Genomic DNA, 10012 nt, shown 5'->3' with positions numbered 1-10012 from the left:
GTAAAGTAATAGTGCAAAGTACTGAGGTGTAAACTACTGGAATGTAAGGTAATAGTGTAAAGTAATAGTGTAAAGTACTGAGGTGTAAAGTAATAGTGTACAGTACTGAGGTGTAAAGTAATAGTGTAAAGTACTGAGGTGTAAAGTAATAGTGTAAAGTACTGAAGTGTAAATTACTGAGGTGTAAAGTACTAAAGTGTAAATTACTGAAGTGTAAAGTACTGAGGTGTAAAGTACTGAAGTGTAAACTACTAAAGTGTAAAGTACTAAAGTAAAGTACTGTGGTGTAAAGTACTGAGGTGTAAAGTACTGAAGTGTAAGGTACTGAGGTGTAAAGTACTGAGGTGTAAAGTACTGAGGTGTAAAGTACTGAAGTGTAAAGTACTGAAGTGTAAAGTACTGAGGTGTAAAGTAATAGTGTACAGTAGTGAGGTGTAAAGTAATAGTGTAAAGTACTGAGGTGTAAAGTACTGAGGTGTAAAGTACTGTGGTGTAAAGTACTGAGGTGTAAATTACTAAAGTGTAAAGTACTAAAGTGCAAAGTACTGAGGTGTAAAGTACTGAGGTGTAAAGTACTGTGGTGTAAAGTACTGAAGTGTAAAGTACTGAGGTGTAAAGTACTGAGGTGTAAAGTACTGTGGTGTAAAGTACTGTGGTGTAAAGTACTGAGGTGTAAAGTACTGAGGTGTAAAGTACTGAAGTGTAAAGTACTGTGGTGTAAAGTACTGAAGTGTAAAGTACTGAGGTGTAAAGTACTGAAGTGTAAAGTACTGAGGTGTAAAGTACTGAGGTGTAAAGTACTGTGGTGTAAAGTACTGAGGTGTAAAGTACTGAGGTGTAAAGCACTGAGGTGTAAAGTACTGAGGTGTAAAGTACTGTGGTGTAAAGTACTGAGATGTAAAGTACTGAGGTGTAAAGCACTGAGGTGTAAAGTACTGTGGTGTAAAGTACTGTGGTGTAAAGTACTGAGGTGTAAAGTACTGAGGTGTAAAGCACTGAGGTGTAAAGTACTGAGGTGTAAAGTACTGTGGTGTAAAGTACTGAGATGTAAAGTACTGAGGTGTAAAGCACTGAGGTGTAAAGTACTGTGGTGTAAAGTACTGTGGTGTAAAGTACTGAGGTGTAAAGTACTGAGGTGTAAAGAGTGACTCAGCTCCACTGACTCTTGATGCCGTCCAGGTCGACAGATGTCAGGGTTTGAGCCTCGGTGTCGTCCTGCGGGTCGAAGCTGTTGCCACGGCAGCTGGGCGACAGGCCGTTGTGATTGGTTTGGACGGTGGGCGGGTCACTGTGAGGGGGAGGAGTCAGGATGTTAAGATAGCAGATTAATACTGCTGGTTCATGTCAGTGATGGTCAGTCGGTCTGGTCAGTGGCTCCTGAGTCAGTGATTTACCAGACAGTTTCTAAGATATTTCCAGGTGTGTTACTAACTTTGTGGGTGTGGCCTCTGGCAGGTTGTGGGCGGAGCTTAGATTGCTGTCTGTTGCCACGGCGACCTGGCCAGAAGTTGGGGGTGACACGTCGTCTTCACATAGAAAGAACTGACACACACAAGACAGTGAGATTAATAACACACTTTGTGTGTGTGTGTGTGTGTGTGTGTGTGTGTGTGTGTGTGTGTGTGTGTGTGTGTGTGTGTGTGTGTGTGTGTGTGTGTTACCTGCACGGTGTCGGTGTCGGGGGTGGGTGTGGTCGTTCGGCCTTCCTCTCCATCTGTCTGACTGTAGGACTCTTCCTCACCCTCCTCCTCCTCCTGGTCTTCTTCTATGGTGGCTCCGGCACTGGGGGCGGAGCCTCTCCTCGCCTCCTTCCTCTTCCTGCCGCTCCTCTTCCTCCTCCCATCAGCAGGAAGTTTAGACAGAGGATGATGGACGTGGAGCGAGGAGTGACGATGGTCTGCAGGGAAAAACTATGCTTAGTATTTTTGTTTAGCATAGAAACACATCAAGGACCCCAGTAACTTCCTCAAGGGCCCCTGGAACCTTCTCCAGCACCTCTGGAACCTTCTCCAGCACCTCTGGAACCTTCTCCAGCACCTCTGGAACCTTCTCCAGGACTCTGCAGCAGGTCAGTTTGGTGTCTCACCTTCAAAGTCCTGCTCGTTGTAAACTCGGTGTTTCTCCGGCGGACTGCGGGCTGCAGGGAGGAGGATCTGCTGGAAACACTGAACACCCAACGCCTTGTTCAGGTCCTCCTCCTCCTCATCACTATGGCAACGAGGAGGAGGAGGTGGAGTCACAGGCTGGAGGAGAGGAGAGGAGAGGAGGATGGGAGGAGGAGTTAGATTGTTAATGTTCCACCAACTGTCTGTCTGGCAGATAAAAGGCAGATGTTGTCAGTCTGAAGCTTTATATCAGGTTGTTTTATATGTAAAAAAATAAAAAAAATAGAACTGTTGTGTGTTTTTAGAGGAACACTTTAGATAATCCAACTCTAATCCAACTCAACGCTCTCAATTCTGCAGCAGGATTGAAACCAAACGTCAGTGAGGGGCTGCAGCCAGCAGGGGGCGACAGCAGCATCCAGCACAGTCTGTCTTCACTGATGGAAGTGACTCCTGGTTCAGATGGAGAACAGTTCTCTGACCTGTGAGACTGAACAGAGACCAGCTGGCTTCATGTTCAACAGGCTGGGAGGTAAAGTCGGTCCTCAGCATGTTTTTAACTGTTAATTAACCAGGCGAGTCGATTAAGAACAAATTCTTATTTATTATAACAGTCTGGTGGGGAAGTGAGGGAGGGGGAGGGGCAGGGGAGTGTCTCTGGTGTGTCTGATGATGATGATGATGATGTCGCTGTAGAATATCATAATAAAAAGCACAGAGGCTCTGATCAGGTGAAATAAAATGAAAAAGTCTTTCTTCACTACATGTCTGAACAAAGACATCTAGGATCTTGGATCTTCGGATGGATCTTATTTTTGTTTATTGCCCTTTCTGAAGAGCAGCTGTGAGAGCAAGGCCTATTTTTTAAAGATTTATTTTTTTAGGCAGTTTATGCTTTATTGATAGCAACAGTGTGAGAGAGAGACAGGAAGGTATGGGAGAGAGAGAGGGGAGGACATGCAGCAAAGGACCGCAGGCCGGATTTGAACCCGGGTCGCTGCAAGAAGGACTGAGCCTCCTCCCAGGCCTGTTTTTTAAAGTCAGTAACTTTTATTAGCTGTTAAGTTTTGCTGAAGTATTGTACTTATTAAATATACATTTTATCACATCCATACACATGTTGAGGCTCTCCATAAGCATCACAAACTGGACCGATTTTTTTCACTTTTTTTCACATTTGTGAAAAAATACATTAAATTGCAATAAACGTCCGATACTGTGGCGCTGTCTGCCATTTTTGTGGTTAGCGGTAACCTAGCAACAGTCACCTCCTCGCAGTCAGCAGAGTGCCAGCACCAACGAGAGTTTGACAAAATGTGGAGACCTTCTAGCCATGACCAAGGGGGAGAGAACGCAAGAAAACAAGAAGGAAAAAATAAATAATAATAATAATGATGATGATGATGATGATGACTAATAACGATGAGTCTTGCCTGGGAGAGACTTTGTTGGAGAGCACAAGGTGAGCCAACAGATCACTGCTCCCTCCGCCCAGAGGCCTGAGGTCGGGTATTATATTATCATTATATTATAATTTTTATATTATAGACGATATCTGCACCGGGAAAGCACACAAACCAAGTACATCCAAGACGAACGTCCTGGAAAATGGCCTTCGTTCCTCTCTCTGCCAGAATCAACTGACTGTGACCCCGTCCCACCTGAAGACCGAGCTGAAGGTCTGAAGGTCCTGAGCCAACACAGAGGAGCCTGGGATCATGATGGGACACATCAGACACCTTCAGGTCTCCTCACACACTGCAGAGATCTTCACTGGGAGAACTCTGCATCTAGTCTTGCAGTTGGGACACGGATCGTCCTGAGGAGAAGTCGGACTGGGAGACTGGAGGGATTCGCTCCAGGATTTCAGCAGTCTAAACATTTCATACCGCACTTGTTTTCCAGGGTGACCCTGGAGAATGGGGTGCACCTGGTGCACCTGACCAAAACTCAGGTGCACCTGCTCCTCCAGGTGACTTTACAGAGAAAGATCTCTTCAAACATCAGTGTGAGTCCGAGCGGATTAGTTCTGGACCGGCTGGAGGTTCAGTTGTCGGTCCGGTCTTCGGCACCAAGCACATCAGAACTTGCAACCTGGGGACACTGTGCTTAAGAGAAAGTCGCTTCGTAATCCGTGGCCGATGGGCCCCTATGGGACCCGATGAGACCCGATGGGACCCGATGAGACCCGATGAGACCCGATGAGACCCGATGAGACCCGATGGGACCCGATGGGACCCGATGACACCGGCCCCTCGGCGTCCTGCAGCCATGATGCTACGGTGAATGGTAGGAGTCTGGACTACACCTCCAGACCAAGACCTTCCTCATGGTTCACAGGACTGCAGAGGTAATTAAAGTTCAGTGGCAGTTTGTAGTTAGTAGTGAAGACATCAGACAGAGAGTTTTCTACCTTCTGGTCCGTCTGGAGACTGAATTCTGACAGGAAACAGGAAGCAGTCCTCTGGTTCTGTTAGTAATAATAATAATAATTGATTACATTTATATAGCACTTTTCTAGGTACTCAAAGCGCTTCACATATGATGGGGGGGGGGGCGGGGGGGGTCTCAACTCATCCACCACCGATGTGTAATGTCTGCAGCTAAAACCTGAATCTGATCCATAATGGTCCGAGCTTCTCAGGTTCAGAAATCAATGACTGTATTGATTCCTCATGTTTAGTCTTCTGTGTGGACGAAACATGAAGCTGCTAATGATTTTATATTTGTGTATGCCATCTAACACTGTTCCCAGCTGTAAAGATAATTCAGTGTAGTAACTAACTAACTAATATTATAGTAACTGACTTGTTTTAACTCAGTGTGTCCTACTGCAATGTGGACTGATGTGTTTTATGTTACGTGGCAGCAGCTGAATATTATCTTTTCTTTGTAATTTTCCGGCTCATAATCCCCTGCAGTGCTGGCTGTTCAGCTTCACAGCCATTAAACTAAAGAGTGACAACTCAGCCTGAGGATTTAGGAATATATTCACTAATATTTATAAGGCAGAGTCGGGGAACTTTACAAAGTCCCATCATGTGATTTGGTTTAGTTCAGTCAGAGGAGTCACGTCTCTCCACAGCGGAGAGTCTCTTTGGATCAGAGATCCGGTGCTGAACCTGCTGGATCCACTCACCTTCACCTCAAACAGAAAGTCCATGTCCCTCTGCGAGCGCTCAGTAACAACAGCAGACTCACTGAGGATCAGGATCAGTCCTGGGATCAGTCCTGGGATCAGTCCTGGGATCAGTGCTGCTTTAGAGCTCCCAGTCTGCAGTTCACAGGAAGTGCTAACCCCTGCAGACAGGAAGTACTGACCCTACCGTGACCCAGTGACCTCTGAATGACCTCTGGAGCTGGACACACACACACACACACACACACACACACACACACACACACACACACACACACACACACACTCCTACACACGTGTCCACTCCGCCAAATATGGATTTAAAGAGTAAATCTGTAGAGGAATGTTAGCAACACACACACACAGCTGAATGAGCCTGAACCTGTGTGTGTGTGTGTGTGTGTGTGTGTGTGTGTGTGTGTGTGTGTGTGTGTGTGTGTGTGTGTGTGTGTTAAATTACTATTATCATTATTATGAGTAGTAGTAGTAATAGATCAGAACGGCAATGACGCAGCATAAAGGCCACGCCTACAAAGTGCAAAACTCTATTCAGTTTCTATGAGCAAAACAATAAATTGACATTTTCTGTTGTTTTTTCTGTGTTCTGATCATTTCTGTGAAACGTATCTGGTGTAAATAATTTGTTGTTCCCTTTTCAAAAATGATTTTTCTTGAAGTGTCAGAATGCAACATGACTTGCTAGCTTGTTAGCATTTTGTGACTTCCAGAAAAAAAACATTTTAATGATGATGCAGTTCTTTGATAGCTGTGAAAAGGTAACGGCAGATTATTTACATACATTACACATCAATTATCAGAACACAGAAAAATCAACCACAGAAAATGCTGACATTTCGTTTTGCCCATAGAGACAGAGCGGGGCAGATCACTGTCCCGCACATTGTGGGCGTGGCCTGTTTGAAACGTCACGCCATTCTGATCCATAGGAGTATTAGCGGTACTAGCAGTAACAGCAGTAGTGGATCTGGAGGGAAATCTGCTGGATCGCTTTACGGCACAAAACAGGAAGAGGTTCTGTTCGCTTTACGGCACAAAACAGGAAGAGGTTCTGTTCGCTTTACGGCACAAAACAGGAAGAGGTTCTGTTCGCTTTACGGCACAAAACAGGAAGAGGTTCTGTTCTTCAGAGCAAACGGAGCTGAAGCTGAAAGAGTTTCTGGCAGCAGATGGTGGAAGGAGGGAAAGGAAGATGGAGAAATCACTTCCAACATGTTGATCCTCTTCAGGGAGGGGGAGGGGGGGCAGGAAGCAACGGGGCTGATGGGAAATGTAGTCTTAATGTGGAGAAACACTACAACTAACAATAATACTGGGCTGTGGCCGGAATGGATCACTATTCCCTCATGTGTGTTTCCCTATATAGCTCTGCTCTATTAGCCATATAAAATAAAGCCATATATGAGTCACTAGCCGACATTAAACAGAAAAAAATATTCTCCGACGTTCCCGTCTCGGAGTTTTCCGACCTTATGTCTGAATAAATATTCTCTGTGTCGGAGTTTATTTTCACTCAGCAGCTCTTCACTGATCCAGCTCTGAGGTTTCCTTCAGGTTTTGGATTCTCACTAGCTGACATTAACAAAAAACACCTGACAATAAGCTCTGAACCGTATAACCTGCAGCTAGAGATAAAAACCTTCCTGAACCACAGACTGACATGTTAATGTTAGAGTTAACCAGCTCAAATTAGCATAACAAAACATGCATTTATAATTAGTTATGAATTGGCAGTTAAAAAAAAACATCTTTAGAATAGCTTGACGTCTTTTTGGTACCAAAAAAAAGTTTATTTACTTGCATTAGTAAACGAGGTTTGGTGAAGAAGAGGATGATGTCATCATTATAAAACCACAGAAGGGTTACAGCTCGGTTGCTCAGTAACGGCCAGGTGACGACAGACTCGCAATGCATTCTGGTACTTTCACCGGTTTAGTGACCGGGCGTGTTCACTACATATTACAGTGCATTGTGGGAAATATGTAGCGCCCTCAAAATCGTTCCACAATATCATTTTACGATTTGGACACTAACAGAAAATGTCTGACGTACGAATTAGAGCCTGAAACACAGAGAGATCCAGTCCGGCCACAGCATGGGAGACAGAGGAGAGCAATCAGCTGTTAAAATGACACATGATGCTTCAGCTTCACCTGAAACACCACAGCTCAGCCTGAGGAGATCGACTCTGGGAATAAATCTGAAACTCACTGCAGAGACAGCGAGAGCGTCAGGACCCAGCGAGTTCTGATGGTGACTCATGGTTCCGTCAGGAGGTCCAGAGGTCAGGAGGTCCAGAGGTCAGAGGTCAGAGGTCAGAGGTCAGGAGGTCACGGCGGTGCGGTGCGGTTGTTGGTGTCCAGTTTCAGCCCTTTTCACTGTCTTGGTGGTTCAGCAGCAGGGGTTTAGGCAGCATAACCTGCAACAAGAAGCATAACAGTCTGGCTCAGTTCTGTCGGCTGAGATGAGAATCAGGAGAGAACAGGAGAGAGCAGGAGAGAACAGGAGAGAACAGCAGAGAACAGGAGAGAACAGGAGAGAACAGCAGAGAACAGGAGAGAACAGGAGAGAACAGCAGAGAACAGGAGAGAACAGCAGAGAACAGCAGAGAACAGCAGAGAACAGGAGAGAACAGGAGAGAACAGCAGAGAACAGGAGAGAACAGCAGAGAACAGGAGAGAACAGGAGAGAACAGCAGAGAACAGGAGAGAACAGCAGAGAACAGCAGAGAACAGGAGAGAACAGCAGAGAACAGGAGAGAACAGGAGAGAACAGCAGAGAACAGGAGAGAACAGGAGAGAACAGCAGAGAACAGGAGAGAACAGCAGAGAACAGCAGAGAACAGCAGAGAACAGGAGAGAACAGGAGAGAACAGGAGAGAACAGCAGAGAACAGGAGAGAACAGCAGAGAACAGCAGAGAACAGGAGAGAACAGCAGAGAACAGCAGAGAACAGGAGAGAACAGCAGAGAACAGCAGAGAACAGGAGAGAACAGCAGAGAACAGGAGAGAACAGGAGAGAACAGCAGAGAACAGCAGAGAACAGCAGAGAACAGCAGAGAACAGGAGAGAACAGGAGAGAGCAGAGAACAGGAGAGAACAGCAGAGAACAGGAGAGAACAGGAGAGAACAGTGGAGCAGTGATTCTCAACCTTCTCATATCAAGGACTCTAATGTAGTCCACATTAGAGCCACGGACCCATTTGATGAGATTCTGTCCCTCGGACCGAAATCTGAGAATATTATTCAAAATATTATATATAAATATATTCAAAATAGTCATTCTTCGTGTTTAACACTTCATCAATTTACTGGGGACCCCCTGGAACTCCCTCAAGGACCCCTGGTGGTCCCCTTACCCCACGTTGAGAACCACTGCAGCAGAGAACAGTAGATCCCAGTGTTGAAGCCAGACTTCCCAGACAGTCTGGACCATCTGACCTGTTTGTGTCTGCAGGTGAGAACTTGAGCCTCAATGGATTCTTTATATTAGATGAAACTGTAATCGCCCCTGTGCAATCCCCCCCCCCCCCCCCCCCTCCCGGCGGCCATCTTGGAGGTCCTCAGCTCTGAACAGCTGACTGTGTTTCTGTCTCAACAGAACTGAGCAGACGGCTAATTTCTGTCTGTTTCTGACTGAACTGATCATTTCATCACTGATCCATCTGATTGATTTAGTGTTTAGATAATGTCAGCTTGTTAGCTAGCTAACCATAGCATCTGGTCAGCTAACCATCACTGTCATGTTGTTAACACATCTGATTAGCACACTAGCTAACATAGCAGCTAGCGTTAGCATGTTCACATTAACATCAGTGTGTCTGCTGGCTAGTTAGCTACCTAACAGTTAGCTCAGGTGAACTGAGCTGACTCTTCTCAGAGTTTCAGTAAAGCTCCTGGTTCTGAATCCTGTATTTACACAGCAAGAGGAACAACCTGCAAACCTCAAGCTAGCTCACTCAGTTCCTCAGCTCAGCTCCTTCACCACACTTTTAAAAACACTTATTTGGGCTTAATTGTTTTTACTTGAGCTATGGTCTGTATTCAGATATTATTCTTGATTTATTTGTTCTGTACATTTGTCCCTTTGAACCTGTATTTTATGTTTTCTTCTTCATGCTCATAAATGTTTATTATGAATATATCTGCTTGTATTATTAAGAGGAAACATGCAGCAGGTTGTTCACAGTGCAGAGTCAGTTCAGGCTGTATCTGTAAACGTCAGTTTGTTTTACATCTCCAAGGCTGCGGCTTGAGGAAAAATACCACCGCAAAGTCAGGCAGAGGACCTGAAAGAGAGCGCTTTCTACCGCTCCCTGTGGAGGAAACCCAATATGACCGCCCATAATATCTGGACACACAGACGATGTGGAGGTGAAGGTGACTGAGAGCAGGAGAGCCGAGGATCAGATATTATAGTTCATAATGTTCAGTTTGTTCCAGTTTCAGTTTTATACTCTGAGCTGCAGCTGGAGCAGTTGTACTAGATTAGCAGTAGTAGCAGTGCTAGTAATAGTAGTAATAGCAGTAGTAGTAGTTGCAGTATTACTAGTATTAGTAGTAGACAGCAGTACAGGAAATGGGGGGGGGGGGGGGGGGGGTTAACAAGAAGTTGGAAAACTGGGAGCTCAGTCAGGATCTGGACACACACACACACACACACACACACACACACACACACACACACACACACACATTTACATTCACATTCACATTCCAGTCACTTCTGATCCAGACAGACTCCACTGAGG

The 10012-nt window shown here is 45.4% G+C and overlaps 1 protein-coding gene across 1 annotated transcript; it reads right to left on the bottom strand.

The window, feature by feature from the left end:
* Window positions 1-1163: 1163 nt before the first annotated feature.
* On the bottom strand, window positions 1164-7544 carry LOC139664464 (anion exchange protein 2-like; the record flags this gene model as incomplete). The annotated part of the gene is made up of 5 exons (XM_071543302.1): window positions 7474-7544; window positions 2087-2243; window positions 1662-1897; window positions 1433-1542; window positions 1164-1288 (listed from the first exon to the last, which is right to left on the bottom strand). Coding segments are annotated over exons 1-5 (679 nt in total), but the record flags the coding sequence as incomplete, so codon positions are not given.
* Between the last annotated feature and the right edge of the window lie 2468 nt (window positions 7545-10012).

This window comes from Centroberyx affinis, unplaced genomic scaffold, assembly GCF_046629955.1.
Source record: "Centroberyx affinis isolate AG114_WGS23_722 - 3 ecotype Tasmania unplaced genomic scaffold, CSIRO-AGI_Caff_v1 ptg004283l_1, whole genome shotgun sequence".
Lineage (NCBI taxonomy): Eukaryota > Metazoa > Chordata > Actinopteri > Beryciformes > Berycidae > Centroberyx > Centroberyx affinis.
Note: the sequence above shows the minus strand (reverse complement) of the source record. Positions and strands in the feature narration are given on the sequence as shown.